We start from the raw sequence: 18,558 nt of genomic DNA, 5'->3' as shown, positions 1-18,558 counted from the left end.
CCCGCTTCCCCAGGCCCTGGAAAGCATGTGTGCCCGCCTCAGGCTGCAGTGGTGCCTCCCCAGTTGTGGGGTCCGGCCTCCTCCCCTCCACGCCCGGGCCAGCGGAGCAGAGCGTCTGCTGCCTTCCACCCCTGCTGCGGCCCTGGGCCCTGTGGTATTCGTGGCTTTGCAGGCCCCCAGCCCCCCAGCTCCCTCTGACCCCTGAAGTGAGGTGGGGTCGCCCGAGGTGGGTGCTGGGGGAGGCAGACGCAGAGCTGCGGCTGTTTTTGGCACCGTGCTCCAGGGCAGCCCCGAACCAGCCCCCAGGACGCCCGTCTCCGTCTGCTGCCCCTCTGCTCTGCCCCCACCATGGGCGACCTGCGGCCAGACCCAGATGCTGCAGCGTGTGATGGGAGCCCAGGGCCCAGCAGCAAGGTCTCCCCACCCATGCATTTTTCATGCCTCTGTTTGCAACACGGGAGGCAGGCAGCCTCCTCCGAGCTCCGCTGGGGAGTGGCGATCAACGTCCACCCCGAAGGGAGGAAGGTGCTGCTGCCGGGCATCCCCACCTGTGAGGCGGAGGGCAGACCCCAGCAGGCCCCCCAGGCCAGCAGGGCAGGGTCTGTGGGTGGAGTCTGCGCCCACACCCCTGGGGCTCAGGTGCCTCCAAGGGTTGGTCTGGCGTGAGGGGGGAGCCAGGGCCAAGGGTGACAGTGACAGTGATGAGGTCATGAGGACATTGATGTAGATGATGCTGGTGGTGGTGAAGGTGACGATGGTGGTGCTAATGGCAGTGGGGACCCTGCCAGTGACAGTGGTGACGGTGACAACAGCAGGCGCACCTGCGGAGCCCTCTGCCCGCCCCAACTCCTGTGGGAGCCCTGCCTTGCTGGCCGACAGGGAGACTGAGGCCGGAAGAGGTGGGGGTGGCTACAGCCACCATGCACAGAGAAATTAAGACGTGTCTCTGCTGTGGCCGCAGGACCCCGAGTGGGGTTGATCCCAGCGTGTGACGGGCAGGGCTCGGGCCCTAGGAGGCCGGGAGAGGCCGGGCGGGGCATAGCAGAGCTGTTCCCAGGGGCTCGGGACTCCCCTTCCACGGTGAGGGGCAGGCTTGGGCATTCAGGGGAACACTGCAGGGTTTTTTAAGTTTTTCACATTTATTGTTAGAGAGAGAGGAAGGGAGGGAGACTGAGATGGAAACATCAGTGTGTGTTTGCCTCTTGTGTACCCCCAACTGGGGACCTGGCCCACAACCCAGACCTGTGCCCTGACTGGGAATCAAACTGGCGACCCTCAGAACTCTCCAGATTTTAAAATATCGGCTTCAAATGAAGAAAAGAATTAGGCTGAACCAGGCCCATGTGCAGTCCTGCCCATTACCCCGCCATGGGTGGAGATCTGGGGAGGCCGTCCATGGGCCTGGGTGGTCCGTGTGTCCCACGTCACACCTGAGATTGTGTAATGGGTGACACAGAGACCCTCAGGTGTTCCTGCCTCACATCTGTTAACGTGGGTAACACGCGGTGACCCTGGGGTGTGGAGGAGCGGAGATTTGGGGCTTTGGGGTATGCAGCTGTGAGCCCCCATTTGCCGCTGGCCTAGCACTCGCCAAGTGGCCACGTGCCCAGAGGAGGGCCTTGCTCAGGCCGTCAGGGCCGAAGGGGTGCCTGCCCCGCACGGCCCTGGCTGATCGGGAGTGCCCAGCCCAGCAGTGCAGAGCCTCTCCCGCCTCTGACCCTGGTCACCTGGGGTCCCGGCGATGCCGTTGCATGGTCAGAACTGTGACCCTCAGGTCCGACTGAGGACAGGCTGAGGGGACAGTGTCAGACGAGTGGCCAGGAGGAGTGACCGGGCCTGTTGCGGGGTGTGCTGCGTGCTGCAGGGCGTGGACGCGGGATGAGCAGGGGCACCAGGGGCTCACCTTTCGGGCCTCAGCACTCAGGGTCGTGAGTGGGAGCAGGCGCGTCCTGGGCTGAGAGACGCCTCGTGGAAGCTCTCCAGTGGGGAGCCCCTCGTGCTCAGCTTATTGGGAGACAGTGATAACAGCCGGTGTGGCGGTGACAGTAGTGACGGCGGTGATGGGATAAAGATGGTGGCGATACCATCACACTGCACCATAGGAGACTCACCCGGCACTGTCCTAGCCTTTGCCTGTGTCCCCTCGTCAACGCCGCACGACCACATTGCGTGGGGCTCCTAGACGCACAAACAGGTGCAGAGATGGCAGGGCCCTGCCCGAGGCCGCACAGCATCAGAGCATTCCAGTGGGCTCTGGGTTCTGCCCTTCCTCCGTGACTCCCACCTGGACGCCCCTGCCCCCACCCTGTGGCGCGCCCAGACTGACCCAGGAAGGTCGCCTCTCCCAGGCAGCCCACGCAAGGTGTATGCGGCTCTCCCTCCTCGGGAAGATTAATGGCCTTGGTCAGTTCCAGCTCCGCTGCAGTCAGACATTAGTTCTGCAGGACTTGATGACTGGCAGCGTCGGCGCTGTGGCTGACAGGCGTGTGCCCTGCAGTTAATTATGGGGTCCGTGTGTGCCCTGGGGAGCACCCCCAGCCCTCCTTGCTGTCCCATCATCAAGCTCTCGGGGTGACACCAACCAGACCAGCGGAGAGTGGTGGGGCGAGACAGGAAGCAGCCTGGGCCGGTTCTGGGCACCAGGCAGGGGGTGTGTGCACACCCGGCCTGACCCCTGCGGTTTCATAGATGTGTGGTTCCCCTTGGGCTCAGAGCTACCAGTTAAGCAGGAAGAGGCCGACGGGGTCTCTGGCAGCTCTGTCAGCCAGCCTTTGTGTGGGCAGGGGTTCCTGACACCCCACTGGCCACCACCCCATGCCCTCACCCCTGTCCCAGTGCAGGACCACCCCGAGTGCCCGTCAGTGCCCTGGCTCTGTGGTCGAAGTCAGCCCCAGCTTGTGGGCAGTGACCCTTTGCTCGCCCCTCCAACCGCTCTCCCAGGCTCCCCTCTGCCCCCCAGCTTTCAGCCCCCGAGCTTACCCCACCCCATGTGGCTTTGTCGAAGGGGACTGGGCCCACACCTCTGGGGCGGTGCCTGGCGGCAGACTCAGAGAGATGTACTCTGGCAACGCTGCTCACTGGGTGGGAACGTGTTCTGATGTCGCTGGGCAGAGGTGTCTTCACATCTCTGACGGGGAGTTGCCGTGATTTCTAGCGCCGCCCTTCTGGTCGGTTTGTGCAGTTATCCTGATTTTCCTTCCCCAGCAGCACCGGTGTGGATTGGTTTCCACTCAGTGCTGCGTGAGGGGCAAGCAGGGGGCCCCTCTGGCCCCAGACTGTCCTGACCCCTCACATTCCCCAGGGCTCTCAGCGCCCCTGCCCCTTGCCCCCCCTGCTGGCCCTGGGCTGAGGAGGGGCTCTGGCTGGCTGGGGCAGGGGGCTCCATGGCTGACACCACCCTCTGTCTGCTCTGGGTGGGTGGGTCTGCCTGTCAGGGGGCTCCTCTGTCTGGCCTGTGCAGTTCCCACCCTGCTGACACCCGTTGGCCTCACTGGGGCTCCAGCCAGGCACGCTCCTGCACCCTGGGCCCCTGGGCCCACTGGCCGAGAATGCTCCCACCCCAGGCCTGAGCCCTGGGGTCCGGCTGTCCCTCCCACACTCCTGCTCGATGCTCTGGTGCGCCCCCCTGTGGCCTCCGTCCAGGGTGCTGTGTGTGCTCTCAGTGCTGACCCCCCTCTCTCTCCCCACAGTGTGACAGCGAGAGCGACGGGGACGACAAGGTAAGCCCCCTCCGCTGCCCTCTGCCGCCCGGCGCCCCAACTTCCTCCTTTCTCTGGCACTTGCCAGGTGAGGCAGCCCACTGTTCCTGGGAAGGCTGGTCCAGGCAGGGAGGCCAAGTGTCCCCCCAGTGTGCCCAGGGCTGCGAGTGTAAGTAAGGACATGGGTGGGTACATCAGCATCACTCGCGGCAGTGCCTGCCCTCACCTGGAGCCTGGCCGCCAGCGGGCACTCAGGGTGGGTGGCCACCAGCAGCTCCTCGGCCTCCCGGACCCTCACTCTGCCCCGGGAGCCTTTGCTCCACAGAATTGGCACCTGCTCAGCTTGTCACATGCTTGACGCCCGGTGGACCAGGAACACCGTGGGTGGACACCTGGGGTGTTCCAGGCGGACGGGCCCAGGGGCAGCTGCACTTGCAGGCTGGGTCGTCTGCGGGGACTCGCGCCTGCTGGTTTTGGTCCGAGTGGGGTGGCAAAAAGACCTGGGCTCCGTGCCTCTGGCCAGTTTGCTTCTCCCCCACCTGCCAGAGTCTGAGGTCCCCTCTGCAGCCAGCAGCGGCCCTAGAGGCTGGCGTGCAGGTGGGCAGAACAGCCATTCCCCTTGCGAACGCCTGCCCCACAGGGCGCAGCCCAGCAGCCGGCAGCCCCTCTCTGAGGCTGCTTCATTGGACAGACATGGGGTGAAGAGTTACGTGGGGTGTGTTAGGCGGCTGCTGGGCCCCAACTGGCCAAGTGGCCCAGCCAGGTGGCGGGCTGTCTGTGGCCACGGCTCTCTCTCAAGGGTGTCCGTCTGGTCTCCCTGCCAGACCCCTGCTCCCAGCGCTCGGCCTCACTGGCTCCAGCCCCAGCGCCTCCTGGGCTGCGGGACCTGGGGTGGGAGTGGGGTGGGGGGTGGGGCTGGACTGGATGGCAGCAGAGCACAGGGCTAGACCCAGCCTCGGACCATGCTCCCACCGCCCACCTTCCACCCGCAGAGCCTCAGCTGCTGTGCTAGACGGGGTGACGATGGTGCTGGGGGCGGCGGGGGCAGCGGCTGCCAGGAGGAGCCGAGCAGGAACCCGCCTCCTCTGAGTGGCCGTCCGCTGAAGCAACGACGGAGGGCGGCTGCCCAAGTCATGTGCACTTGCTCACTCGCCTGTGCCTTCACACACACACCTGTGTGCACACTGACGCCCGCTGTTCCTCAGAAAGCCCTGTGGAACTCACACACTTCACTGGACTTGGGTGCCGGGGCCTGGGCGTAAACCCCAGGGGCTCGGCCTGTCCTGTCTCTGGAGGCCAGGGGTCCGGTGCCCAGGGGTCCCAGCTGAGCTCCTTCTGGAGGCTCCAGGGGCAGGACCTGCCGCCTCCAGTCCAGTCTGTCCTCCGTCCTCACAGACCTCCTTCCCAGTGTCTGTGTCTCTGCTCTTCTGAGACGGACATGAGATCTGGAGGCCAGAGTCCGCCAGGGTCTCACTGGGCATCCCACTGCGGGCCTGGCTGCTCGCCAGGGGCCGCTCTCTCGGTTCCCAGTTGCCGGGGTAGGTCGTGCTGTCTGTCCGTCAGGGATTGTGCCGATCGCAGCTGCTTCAGACAGCCCCTGCCTGAGGAACTCCCCTCTCTGCTGCCACCCACAGGCGCCCACCCAGGAGGCAGTGCCACCTCCCCCACAGCCCTGGGCGTGCTCCCACCAGAACCCCGAGTCCCAGCTTCCATCTTTGTCCTTTGAAGTCCAGGGATGTCCCTGCACCAGACTGCCAGGTTCAAGCCCCAGCTCTGACATGTTCCAGCTGCACAACCTCGGTCAGGGAAGTGGGGGTGACAGTGGTGTCCTCACAGGACAGGCCTGAGGGCAGAGCAGTTTCATGGCCACAGGGCGTGAGCACAGTGCCTGACGCAGGGGCAGTGCTGAGTGTTGGCTGCTTTTGTGGTGGGAAACTGCAGGGCTTAGGGAGATGGGGTGGGGCGGGGGCTGGAGGGAGTGCACCTGCTCAGTGAACAGACAGAACAGAGCGGCCTAAAGGCCGGCACTGTGGCCTGTTGCTCACATGCGTGCAGGTGCGCGTGTTCGTGTGTGTGTGTGACTGGTTTCCAAAGAGGAGAGTCTGGCCCAGCACAGGGCCTAGAGCGGGTTCCCACAGTGCGGGGGCTGCCACTGCCCCACCCCACAGGGGCAGGTCTCTGCAGACCCTGCACCTGGGCTCCAGGACATCCCTGCAGAGCCAGCCTAGTGCCCCCAACCCCACCGCAGCTGAGGGGTGGGCGCCTCCGACCCCGCGAGCTGCGTGGGTTTCCTCGAGTCACTCTCCTGGGGCAGCCGGGGTGGGTGTCTGATGCGCACTCAACGATGCCATGGGGCGGTGGTTCCTCCTGAGTCTGATTTTGGCTTCTGCCCACCAGGTAGCCCACAGGCTCCTGGGCTGATGAGGGTCGCCACTCTGCCCGTGGGGTAACCGCCTCCAAGACAGTGACACGCAGGTTCAGGGAGGGCACAGCTTACATCAGACAGCTGTAGGGGATCTGCCATCCTTGGAGTCCAGCTCCTTGGCCTTGCAGCTTCGTGGCTCAGTTTCCTCCTCGGCGAACTGGGCACAGGAGTCGTCCATACTTGTTTCTCTAGCCAGGGAGGAGTAGGGCCTGCAAAGCATTCCCGGGCACTGTGCGCCCTGACCAGGCAGCAGAGACAGGACAGCGACCGCCGGGAGCCCCAAGTGGGCAGATCCGCGCCTCGGGGCTGGATTAGTCGGGCCTGCCCGCGCCCCGCCTCCTCCCCGCCCGCCCGCGCTCACTGGCCGCTGCCTGCGCGCCCGCCAGCAGTGCGCCCTTCACCGCCCATCCCCTCGCCACTCCCGTCGGCGCTCGGGGGCCCAGGGGTCCCGAAGGCCCCCCAGAGTGCTGAGCCGGCCCGGCGGACAGGCACATCCCCAGCCAGGGATCCAGCTAGGCAGGGTACACTGGGAGAGGGGCCATCTCCAGGGGCCCAGGCCGGCGGTGGCCCACGCTCCGCCGCCCGCGTCCATGCCGCGGGGCTGTGGCTCTGGCTCCGGCCAGAGGACTAGCTCTGATCCCCTGCAGAGCGCGCCTGACTCGGGGCGCCGGGACGGTGAGTGCCCGCTGGTGGCTTCGGGGAGAGACCCAGGACTTTCGGGGCCGGGGTCCAGAGAGCATCAGTCCCCTCTAGAGTAGCGAGGCGCGGGAGACGTCCCCAGCGCGGTGTTCGCCCCGGAGCCGTGCGCGGGAAGATCCAACGACCTGCTGGCTGTGTCCCCGGGGTGCACGTGGCGGCAGGCAGGCGAGGATGCTGTCGGGCAGAGCTTCCCGGGGCTCGGCCAGCGCGCTAGGGGTCCTGTAGCGGAGGCGGGACGGGTGTCGAGGGGGGGCGTCTTTGTCTGCGAATCACCGGGCTGGTTCCCCTGGGTTCCCGCGGCCACTGCGCTCACCTGCTCCGGAGTTGGAGTTCTTTGTCTGGGGCGGGGCGCAGCCAGAGGGGGTTGCTCCTCTGGTCAGGTCCTCGCAGACAAAGCGCGGTGACCACCGCCCCAGCGCCTCGGGGATTGTGCACCTCAGGAAACGCAGTGGGGGCCCCCAGCACCCTGCCCCCACACAGCCCTCACCTGGGACCCTGACCCTGCGGCACGGGAACCTCCCACCTGTACTTTGCCCTGGGGTGACTTGTCCCCAACCCCCAAACCGGCCAGAGGTGTCTGCGGGCTCCCACAGTCAGGTCCAGGCACGTAATCCTCCTCCACAAGTGACTGTCACAGGTCTGGTGATGGCTCTGGGGCCGCCACCCTTGTCAGTTGGCTGCCCAGCTGCAGACCCTCCCCAGGTAGGAAGGACCCGAGAACTGGACCCAGAGTCAAGGCTCAGCAGTAGGCCTGGTGCCTGTGCTGGGAGAGGCCCCGCCCCCAGCGAGTGTGTCGAGCCTAGCTAGGTAACAGGCCCCTCTGGGTGGAAGCCCACCTGCCGCTGGCCAGGACCCCTTCCTGTGGGAAGGGCCCTGCAGGTCCCGCCACTTCCCAGAGCAAACTTACACTGTGGTGCAGCGGGTCTGGGGTGGGCCAGGGGGAGGGGCCTGTGCCGGGAAAGCCAGGGCCTGAATGAAGGTTGGGTTTTCCTGCCCCAACCCCTGCCCCTCAGGGCACCCCCGACCCTCCCCATGTCTGAGGCACTGCCTCCTGGCCCTGTGATCTGGGGCCTGGGCCAGGGCCTTGAACCAGACCAGAGGCAGACAGAGACCTGTGGCCTCGGATGAACTTGCCCCCACCCCAGGCTCTGCCCAAGAGGAGTCGGGCCCCACAACTCGTGTTCTGGGCTGAGCATTCACAGATTTCTTTCCTGTGACCGGGACTTGCTGGTTCTGTGATGCTCTGTCAGGGCAGGTGCTGCGAGACCCAGTGTTGCCGGCTTCCCCCTCCCCACCCACCCTGAGATCCCACAGACTCAGGCCTCAGCCCCCTCCCTCCCGGTGCCTCCCCACCCCGGGCCCAGCCTGCCCACCAAGTTGGGCCCCTCTGGCAGTGTCTGTGGTTGGGGGCCCTGGAGGCTGCTGAGCAGTTACAGCGGTATCGGTATCGAGACCCGAAAGGGGCGGCTCTGTTGGGGGGGGTCAGGTTGCAGGCACTCCTGCGTGGGATCCCACTGAGCCCACGTTGGAGGGGGGTGTCCTGCCCCCCTAGGGTGGGTGAAGAGGTCACAGGTGGCTTCCACGGTCATTGGCCAGTGGGTGGGCCCCTGCACTGCCCATAGCCAGATGGGGAGGTGCAGCCTCCCTGTTGGGGATGTTCCCGCCTTTGCGGCTGACACTTGGCCTTTGGCCACATGCCTGGCTGTCAGGGGTCCCTGTCCCTGCCTGTCACCGTCTGTGCTTTCAGGACTACATTTGCCGCCGTTTTCTTCTTGGTTTGAGTTTTAGGGACATAGTTGCCAAGGTTACCATTCCGGTGTGACCGCGTGGCCCACAGCGTTTGTTAGCGGCTTGTCTGCAGTGGCTGCGACAGGAGGGGGCATCATCAGCCCCCCTTCTCAGCAGCGCGCTCCTGCTACACCCCGTCTGTGTGGGTGACCTGCTTTCCCTGCGGACCCCACCCCGGCGGCTCTGTGCACCTGCAGCTGGGGCGGAGCACGCTGGCCCAACGGCCTGCCGAGTGCCGGCCCCCCCAGCACTGCCGTCAGGGGGCGGCCTCGTTGCCGCGGACGGCTCCGCACACTGGCTTCTTCAGGGTTTGACCTACTGCAGGGAGCTGCACCTGGGAACGCGCACCGCACAGCTTGGGGGCTGTGAGGACATCCACCCGTCTGTGCCGCCCCCTCCCCCCGCCTCGCACCGTGCCCTCACCTCCCTCACTGAAGCTCTGTCCCCTCTCCCACGGCTCAGCTCTCAGCCCCTCACCGACATGGAGTCACATGGCATCTGTCCTTCGGTGGCTGCCCCGTGTCATTGAGCACTTTGTCCTCCAGGCTCACCCGTGTGGGATTGGGAGACGGCATTCCCTCTGTAAGACCCGGCGAACTCCACTGAGTGGAGAGACTGCCTCTCACCAGCCTGTGCAGGCGTCCAGGCGCCCGTGGACCCTGGGGTTTTCTACCTCCTGGCAGCTGTGGCGAGGCTGCTGTGGGCGTGGCCTGCAGATTCCTTCCAGTGCCCACACCCACAGGGGGCCACTGAGTCAGAGGGTCATTCCTTGTCTCGAGTTCCGAAGACCCCCCCAGACGACACGGGGCCCCAGTCTCGCCACAGCCACCACCCTCTGGGTGTCAGTGGTGGCCCTCTGCACGGGGCCCCTTTGGTTCTTCAGCCCCCAACCCAGGCAGGGCCACACTGAGCCCCCTCTCACAGGCCCTGTGTCCCATGTGGCCACATGCTTGCAGCTGGGCCTGGGCATGGCCACCTTCCCTGTGGGGACTGTGGGTCAAAAGGGGCCCGCGCAGACCTGGCCCTGGGAACCCTGGCCCCGGCCCCCTGCACTCTGACCCTCCTCTCTCTTCCAGGCATCTGTGGGCTCCGAGCGGCTCTTCGCCCCAGTGGCTGATAGTGGTGAGTGCCTCCTGTGGCCTGGGCCCCAGCCTGTGGGAAGGGACAGGACATTCCTGTCATGGGCTCAGTTCTGAGTGCAGGGCCTCAGGACTGAGGTGCTATGACCGAGGAGTGTCCTGGAGAGCGAGGCCTCCGTCAGTCAGTACCCAGTTGCCTGGCCTGGGCACCCACCCCCTGCCAATGCTCCCAAAGTGGGGTGTACCCCCACCCCACACCCCACAGGCTGGCTACCACGGCAGGTGTTTGTTACTCGGACGTGAAGCAGGCCAGGCTCCTCCGCCTGCAGCCCTGCGTGGGCGGGACAGGGGTGCGGCTTCCATGGCCACCCCTGCTCTGCTGGGCGTACGCTGGCACCCGGCCGAGCCCAGGAGGGGCGTCACCAGGCCCCGCCCAGAAAGGGGACCCCTGTGCCTGGAAGGCTCCACCCGGATGTGCCTGGAGAACACAGGGATGCAGGCAGCATCCACGGAAGGGATCCCACTGGCCTGGTCCCCGAAACCACCTGAAATTACAGAGCCGAGGAGCCGCTCCCTCCAAAGGCGCCAGGGGTCCACCCTATAGCCCCCTCCATCTCTTGTGCTGCCTGCAGACCTGGGCCTTGCTTGGGGCTGGGCCGCACCTTGGTCTGTACAATAGGCCCACAGCATCCCCAGCTGCGGGTGCAGCAACCACAGGCTGTGGCCGTGTCCGCCGCGCGCTCACTGGGACCTCTCTGTGCAGGTGCCGCTCTGGGCAAGCAGACTGAGGCCAAGGCCAGGGTGGCACCCAAGGTCTCGGGGCTGGAGCGCAGCCGCGAGCTGAGCACAGAGCTGTCCTTCCTGCCCTCGCTGCGCAGCCCTGCGCCCCCCACTGGCCCCACCGGCCCCGCCGGCCCGCTGGTTAAGAAGGAAGCTGCGGCCCTGCCCCGTCTCACCCCACAGCCACCGCCTGCGCAGCCCCGGGCCCCACTCCCAACACACGTGCCTGTCCCCCTGGGCACTGGGCACGGCCAGGTTGCGCACAGCCTCAGGTGGGCTCCCGCGCCAGGTGGGGGTGGTCAGGTGGGGGGGACCTGTGGCCGCAGATGCTGAGTCCCTGTCCCTGCAGCAGCAGCAGCAGCAGCGCCAGCCTCGGGCTGGTCAAGCACGCGTCCTTGTCACCACACGGGCCTGGCGCCCACCTCACTACCTCACACCCGGCGCTGCGCTCCCAGCCCCAGCACCACGCGGCAGCCATGTTCGCTGCCCCCACGACGCTGCCCCCGCCCCCGGCGCTGCCGGCCCACAGCCTGGCCGTCCCAGGACACCATGCCGGTAGGTCCAGGTGCCCTTTGCCAGGGCCAGGGTCACTGCCCCCTCTATGCTGAGACTGTCAGTCCAGGGCAGGGGGTGGGGTGCAGCCTCTCCTCACCCCAGACCCGGTGCCACGTGACCACAGAGCCCAGAGCACCAGTGGCGCCAGGTGCAGGCAGGCCTGCTCCATCCCGAGCCCTGGTCAGGCAGCTGGTGTGGGGAGGGGGCTGGAGGGCGCCCCGGCTCTGCTGTACACAGTCTTCCCGTCCCTCTTCCTTAGTGGGGGGAGGGGCCCCAGGGGCCGGCGCTCAAGGTTCTCCAGGGTGCAGGCAGGGCTGAGTTGCGCAGTAGAGGGTTCTGAGGTGAACAGTGCCCCCCCCCCCGGCCTCCTCCTCCCTGCTTGATTCTGGCAGGTGCCCCTCATTCAGGATTTCTCCATGTGTCTCCTGTCCCATTCTTTCTGAACACCTGAGTCAGCCTGGACCGGGCCGGGGGCAGCTCAGTGCCCCCGGAAGGGGCCCAGACACAGTCCAGGGGCCTGGCCAGGCAGGCTCCCCACAGCCGGTGGGTCTCGGGGCTCACGGTCTTCTCTCTTGCCTTTAGATGCCAGCCTGTTGATCTCACTCAGCCCGCCAATCATGTATTGCCAGCCTCATGCGGGGATTCTGATTGGTACTTGGTCACAGGCCTCTCTCTCACCTGCACCCTGGGGCCCGCACCTAGCGAGCAGCCACCGCGGCCCGGGCTGCTGCGCCCGGGAGTGCCAGGTGACTACCCGCCTCGCCCCTCCGGGAGCCCGCGGCCGACGCGCCTCTCCGTCTCTCTCTCTTCTTCTCTCGTAGATCACGAGCTGCTCAGGCAAGAGCTGAACGCGCGCTTTCTGGTCCAGAGTGCCGGGCGGCCCGGGGCCCCGCCGGGCCCGGGGGCTCTGCTCCGGGCGGAGTTCCACCAGCACCAGCACACACACCGGCACACACACCAGCACACACACCAGCACCAACACACATTCGCCCCCTTCCCCGCGGGGCTGCCCCCGACGCCGGCGCTGCCTCCTGCCGCACCCCTGCCGGTGCGTAGGGCGGGACGCGCTGCAGGCACACACACGCTCCACCTGCACGCAGACTGGAACCGTGCCCGCTGTCCGTCTGTCTCTCCGGGCCCTCCTCCTCCCAGTCCCCCTGTGGCCCTGTTCAGGGTTTGGGCGGGCGCCCCACGTTCGCACACGTGTGACATGGGGCTTGTTGTCCCCCCGTGGGGTTCCAGGGGTCTCCGTTTGCAGCAGGGCAGCAGATCTGGTGGCCTGGACAGGACCAAGGGGCGCGGGCACACGGCCCCTCCCATCTCCCCAGGCTGCAAGGCCTCCTGCTGTGAGCCAGCTGCTCCGTGGGGTGGGGGCCACTCCTGCGCCCTGGGCTTCATGCCCCCAGCAGGGCCGCAGCCACTTCCTGCCTCGGCTGTCCAGCAGCAGGCCCAGCTGGGTGGGTGTGCGCCGGCCACCAGAGCTGGAAAGGCCCTGGGGCTTCAGGGAGCCTGGGGACAGGTGGCTTCCAACCAGAAGCCCCAGGAGGCAGGACGGCCACTCAGGCCTCCACAGGCTGGACCGGGTGGGCGGGCAGGGCCCGTGGTGGGCGTCGGCTTGCAATGTGGGCCTCACGCTTTGTCCTCTTCCCCTCCAGTTTGACAAGTACATGCCCAAGCTGGACAGCCCCTACCTGCGACATTCCAGCGTGAGTGTCCCCGCCTCTGCCCCCCACTGGTTTGCAGGGGTGTTGGGCTGGGGGCTGGGGGACAAAGGGTGGGGTGCTTCCCAGTACAGGGAGGGTGGCGGGGCACCAGAGGGCTGGGCTAGCATCCCCCAGGCTGGAGTTCCTGGTGGGAGCCCTAGAACGCCTTCCCTCTTCCTCTTTCAGTTTTTCCCGGCCTTCCCTCCTGCCGTCCCAGGACTGCCCGCCCTGCTCCCACACCCAGGCCCCTTTGGGTCCCTGCAGGGTGCTTTTCAGCCCAAGGTACCAGCTGCCCCTGGGAGGTGGGGCAGGAACAGAAGTGTCCCCAGAGATTGGGGTGGCAGCCTGCGGGTGCACCCCTGGGGGACGCAGCCTCAGGGCAGATCGCCCCGGGGTCCTTGGTGGTCCCAAGTCACGCACTCTCTGCCCCTCAGCCGGGGCGCACAAGGTTGGGGGGCAGCAGAGGGGTGAGGTCTAGAGTCGGGGCCCCTGAGGCTCCAGGACCAGGGACTGGGCTCCCTCTGCTCACCTTCCCTGCAGCCCAGGTCCGTGGGTATCGAGAGCCTCGCCTCCCCCAGGGCTGAGGACATGGAGGGCAGCTGGCGGGGCCGGGCGGCCTGGGGCCTCCACAGCATCTCACCTCCTGCCCTGTCCCCTCAGACTTCAAGCTCCATCGAGGTAACAGGCCGGGCCAGCGCTGTTCACGCCCTGCTGCAGAAGGGCCCCGGGGTAGGTGACAGCCCTGCCTCGCCGTGTCTCCCTGGGCGGCGTCCACCGCCCCACACCTCACCCCCGTCCCAGGCTCGGCTGCTCGCGGAGCCTGGACCTAACACTTCCTCTCCCGGTGGTGACAGGTGCCTGACCCTTACCGGACGGCGGTCAGGGTGAGCACACACGGGCAGGAGCCTCGGGGCTGGGGAGGACTCTGGGGACCTCCTGGGTGGGCCTGTGGTGCCCTGGGACCCCAGGAATCTGGGGGCGACGGGGCAGGGAGTGAGGCAGACCCACCGGCCGCTGAGCTGCCACCCACCTGTCGCAGAAGCCGGGGAAGTGGTGTGCAGCGCATGTTCAGATCGCCTGGCGGACCTTCCACCATCAGCAGCGGATGAAGGTGAGCCCGGGCACTGGGCAGGGCTGGGCCGTGAGGAGTTGGAGTTGGTGGGGGAGGGTCACTCCCCACAGTGGATGGGGGCTGCCAGGCCACCAGGGTAACCCAGGCTGGGGTTCCAGAGGAAGCCGGCCTGGCAGGTGGGGCGGCTGTGGGCACCTGTGCTGGGCCCAACCCCAGAGGCCCCACCCTCTCCCCCAGGCACCTAAACTCCCAGCGCTGAGTGCAGGAGACTGGACGTGCTCGGGGTGCTTGCCCGCTCTCGGGAGGGGCAGCAGGGTGGTGCCAGGTGCCCTGGCCACGGTGGGAAAGGTTCCCTGAGTGACGCAGAAAGGAGAGAGACCAGGGACGCTCAGCCAGGCGCAGGGGCCGAGGGAAGCCCCAGTGGGACCACAAGGGCCACAGGTGGCCCCCACATTGAGGAAGGGCTGACGCCCTTGCACTGCCATTGTGGTGACACACGGTACTTGCACACAAGATTTCCTCGTCTCTTCATGTCCCAAACTGCTGTAAAGGCCAAGTCAACAAAGGGGTTTGTCACGAAAAACCACGTTTCAAAGTGCAAGTGTGGGCGCAAGACCCCAGAGGGCACCGAGGAGGGGCCAGTGTTCTCGAGGGCAGCACCAGGGGGCACGGTGCACTGAGCTGTTGCCGCTGCCAGGACCCCTGGGGCCCAGGTGGGCCTCGGCCTTGGCCTCGTGGGCGGAGCCAGGAAGAGCCGCAGCCCACTGCTCTCAGCTGCAGGGGGGGGCCCCCCGGGCAGGCGGCCCTGGACACACTCTGTCCCTCAGCAGGTGCAGCCAGACCCCCACAAGCTGGACTTGCTGAGCAGACCCCCTGCCCCCGGCCTGCTCACAGGATTCCAGTACCCGCAGGACCTGGCCCAGCCCCTCTTTGCTGGCTCGGGTAAGGCTGCCTGGTGTGACTCCCTTCCCACTGCACCTTGGGGTCCTCCTGTGAGTGGGAGGCAAGGGAAGCTGGGGGCCCCCACCCTAGGAATGAGCCAGGCTGGAGGCCCTGGTGCTCTGGGCTTCACCACCTGTCCCCTCCAGGTGCCACCCATCTGGCCACCAGCCAGTTCGGACCCTCAGCACATCCTGGCAGCTTCCTTCCCCCTGGTCACCTGACAGGTGGGTGCCCCGAGGTCCTGTGACCTGGGAGGCCTCCGAAAACCTCAGGGCAGGGGGAGGTGGGTGGGTGAGGAGGCAGCCCTGAGAACCAGGACCCTTCAGATACCAGAGTTGGCACCTGCTGGCTCCTGGGGCTGTCGGAGCAGGCGCCTGGGGTGCCCAGCGAAAGCCACGCAAGCCCCTGAGCCCCGGCTGCCTCTGCAGACCCTTTCGGCAGATCGAGCACCTTCGGGGGCCTGGGTAGCCTGGGCAGCACCGCCTTCGGGGGCCTGGGCAGCCACACGCTGAGTGAGTGACCCGCCCGCACACCTGCTGTGTCCCCGCATGCACATGTCATCCCCCCAACCCTGCACTGGCTTCCTGTGTGTCCTGGGCTGCATCTAGCTTCCTGTCCCCCCCCGACACCCCCTGGGACACCCCACCACGGTGCTGGCCTGGAGTCTGGGAACCCCGTGCTCCTCCCCAGCAGCTGTGGTTTTGCAGGGGACCCTGGGGCTGGTATGGAGCCAGGGCCTGACATCCCCACCACCCCCAGCTGCAGGCAGCAGCATCTTTGCCCCTAAGGAGGGCCCCACAATGCACAGCCTGCCCAGCCCCCACGAGGCCTGGGGCCGGCTGCACCGGGCACCGCCGTCCTTCCCCACACCGCCAGCCTGGCCCAAGCCTGTGGGTGCCGAGCGGGTCTCAGCTCTGACCAACCACGACCGAGAGCCGGACAAAGGCCGGGAGGATAGGGAGCGGTGAGTGGGGCCCCGCCCTCGAGGTCTGGGAGCAAAGGCTGCACCCTCAGAGCTGGGGCAGGAAGGACCCCTCACAGGGCCAGGCAGGAGCCAGCAGGCTGAGGGTCCAACCAGAGAGGGTGGCCTTGTCACCACAGAGGGGTCTCAGGGGGGCCAGATCCCCAGGGCAGAGGATGCTGTGGGGCCACCAGGGCCTGGGGCTGGGAGGGACACCTGTGGGGTCCCTGAACTGGGGGCTGGAAGTTGAGCTTTTCTGCCCTGGGGCAGGGGAGGGGCGTCAGCAGCAGTGTCGGGCCTACGTGTCCTTGGGGGGTCGTGGGCTGCCCACATGGGTGGGGCCGTGGGGGGACACTGGCGCCCACTTTCCCCAGAGTCCCGAATGTGGGACATTACATTTCTGGGGGTGCACAGGGCAGGACTGAAGGAGAGCGAGGCCCTCCAGTTAGCGCAGGCGGTGGGAGCGTGGGTGCCAGGGCTGTCCTAAGGCCACCGTGTCCCCACAGAGCGGGGAGCTTGGGGCTTGGGGCACTTGGAGTCAGGCAGCGCATGGCAGGCCTCAGAGGGTGGAGGATCAGGGGCAGCTGGGGGCTCCTGGAAGGCGACCGGCTCCTGGGTCTGCCCCACTCCGGCTGGCTAGGGCACTGCCCCGCCAGGCCCAGGGGGCACCTCGTGGGCACTGGGCCACAGCCACAGGGGGAACTGTGGTCGGCCCCAGCCAGGCTGCACACACTCAATGAGGAGTCCCAGGACGGGCCCTTGGGTGGGTTTGCTCCCCCAGCTCTCACTGACCCGCAGTCCAGGTCCAGGCACAGCCGAGTGTTTCTGCCGCAGAGCTGGTTTCTGAGTGTTCATAGGACTGGGGGGCGGTGTTGGGGGACCCTGCAGGGGGTGCAGGCTTCTCGCCACCAGGCGCCCACCAGGGGGACCCTGAGGTCACGGTGGTGGGTGAGCCCGTGGCCCCACTGCCCTGAGGGTGGGGGCTGTGGCAGGCAGCTTGCTTAGGGGCACCTGGCACAGGCTGTCCTGCCTTGAAGCTAAGAGTGTCTCCCCCTAGGGACCTGGAGAAGCCACGCCTGCTGAGCCACACCTCACCCGCAGCCCCCAGCGGGGGCCTTCTGCTCCGGGGCCAGGGGGAGCCGCGCGTCAAGGAGAGCCGCTCTCCAGCCAAGGAGGATGGCGCCCAGCTGGCGGCTCGCCCGCAGTCCCCCTGCAGCAAAGCGGCCCTGGACAGCAGCCTGCGCCTGGCCGGCCCCCTGAGCCGCGCCCCAGGGAAGCCACCTGAGGGTGACGTGAAGGTCAAAGAGGAGCGCGGGGAGGAGGGCGATGTGCCCGAGCCCGCGGGGGACGGCCTGCACCGTGCGCCCCCTGCGTCCCTGCAGCTTGGCCCGGGTTCCGTGGGCTGCGAGCGCCTGGGCTTCGCGTGGGAGCCGCTGCGCAACGCCTACCGCAGCCTGGAGCTGCCCCGCCGTGCCCCGCCCGCTGCTGCCCCCCTTGAGCCCCCGGAGCGCCCTTACCGAGACCGCGAGCCTCATGACTACAGCCCCGAGCGCCTGCGGGCAGCGCGCCGGGACGAGCTGGAGCGCGTGCGGGCGGCGCACCTGGGCGCCTCTGTGCACTTGCCCGCCCCCACCCTGGACGGCGCTGCGCTACTACCGGCGCTGGGCGCCCTGCACTACCCGCGTCTCGGGCCCGCGGCCACAGCACTGCACAACGGACTCCTTGCACGGACCTCACCCGCCAACGCTGCGCTCGGTGCACCGCCCCCACTAGTGACCGCGGGCGGACCACCCACACCTGGGCCGTCGCCAAGGAGCAGGACTACGCCACTTGGGACGGCGGGCGAGGCGCCCGACTACTCACCATCTCGAAACCCACAGGAGGTGGAGGCCCGGTAGCCCTGCGGGCCGCCAGGCACAGATGCCCGTATCTGCGCACTGACCCTCTGCGGGCGCGTCAGGGAGCTGAGCACAGGCCCTGGGCCCGGGCGACGCCCCTTCTCCCACAGCCCGAGGTGCGGGTGTCACACTCGGCCTTTCTGGGGTGGTTTTCTGTTTTCCGAGCTCAAGATCAGGCTATTGGAAGAAAATTCAAGTTTGTACACTTTTTCCCACAACCGAGAAGCGTTTATAATAGATTTGTATTTTTTTCAATTTTGTGCTCTGTAGACATTAAAAAAAAAAGTTTTGTTTTTTGACTTTTAGTTCCAATTTGTAGTTCAACAGCCTCAGATCCCGTTCCAGAGCCCCAGGGGTCTTTTTCGTCTTATTTATGGAGAAAAACGGTCATTTTGTCCAACACACTGTGAGGCCCCCCCCCAGGCCTGGCCCTGGCCCCTTCCTCGGTACTTGGAACCCATTATGGATATATATTAAAATGATAATGTACAAAAGTGGTTTTTGCCTTATTATGCAGAAGTGTTAACATTTTTTTCCAGTTTCTTTTTTGTAAAAAAGGAACAAGTGTACATAGTCTACTAATATAAATATATGCTGTTATTAAATTCTTCATCTAGGTTCACTTTATAAAAGTGGTTCCTCGAGGTCGCTGTGTCTGTTTGTTTAAAGCAGCTGCACAGCCCACCTGCCACGGGCAGGACACAGAAGGTCCGTGGCCGCACTGGACCCTGCAACCGTGCATGGGCCCAGGGGCTGCGGGGAGACCTTCCACAGCTCCCGCACCACACTTGGGTGCCAGCCTTCAGTCTTGGCCACGTGGACACATCCACGTGGCTGATGGTGTCACATCCTCAGAAACTGTCCCTGACGAGCAGAGCTCTAGAAGTGAAGAAGCTGGTCCCAGAAAACAGCTTTGCTTTCTGCGCGCGGTCTCAGCCAGCGTCTGCCCAGTGCCGAC

The 18,558-nt window shown here is 66.4% G+C and overlaps 1 protein-coding gene across 7 annotated transcripts in view; it reads left to right on the top strand.

Annotated features, from left to right (window-relative positions):
- FBRSL1 (fibrosin like 1) overlaps positions 1-18,244 on the top strand; it is a 49,821-nt gene extending 31,577 nt beyond the window's left edge. For 2 of the 7 annotated variants that reach the window (XM_037051834.1, XM_037051828.1), the window contains 16 exons: positions 3,690-3,719; positions 9,687-9,732; positions 10,453-10,741; positions 10,822-11,024; positions 11,607-11,675; positions 11,846-12,072; positions 12,680-12,730; positions 12,914-13,009; positions 13,388-13,456; positions 13,582-13,611; positions 13,767-13,838; positions 14,627-14,741; positions 14,888-14,965; positions 15,170-15,253; positions 15,501-15,705; positions 16,760-18,244. In XM_037051834.1, the coding sequence (XP_036907729.1) occupies positions 3,690-3,719; positions 9,687-9,732; positions 10,453-10,741; positions 10,822-11,024; positions 11,607-11,675; positions 11,846-12,072; positions 12,680-12,730; positions 12,914-13,009; positions 13,388-13,456; positions 13,582-13,611; positions 13,767-13,838; positions 14,627-14,741; positions 14,888-14,965; positions 15,170-15,253; positions 15,501-15,705; positions 16,760-17,600 (2,505 nt within the window). In that variant the 3' untranslated portion in view covers positions 17,601-18,244. Of the gene's footprint in view, positions 1-3,689; positions 3,720-9,686; positions 9,733-10,452; positions 10,742-10,821; positions 11,025-11,606; positions 11,771-11,845; positions 12,073-12,679; positions 12,731-12,913; positions 13,010-13,387; positions 13,457-13,581; positions 13,612-13,766; positions 13,839-14,626; positions 14,742-14,887; positions 14,966-15,169; positions 15,254-15,500; positions 15,706-16,759 lie in introns of all 7 variants that reach the window. The other 5 variants (XM_037051831.1, XM_037051830.1, XM_037051829.1 and 2 more) reach the window with 5 other exon arrangements.
- The last annotated feature ends 314 nt before the right edge of the window (positions 18,245-18,558 follow it).

This window comes from Sturnira hondurensis, unplaced genomic scaffold (assembly GCF_014824575.4).
Source record: "Sturnira hondurensis isolate 20B ecotype Veracruz unplaced genomic scaffold, ASM1482457v3 Scaffold0007406, whole genome shotgun sequence".
Taxonomy (NCBI): Eukaryota; Metazoa; Chordata; class Mammalia; order Chiroptera; family Phyllostomidae; genus Sturnira; species Sturnira hondurensis.
This window is presented reverse-complemented; position numbering and strand designations above follow the sequence as displayed.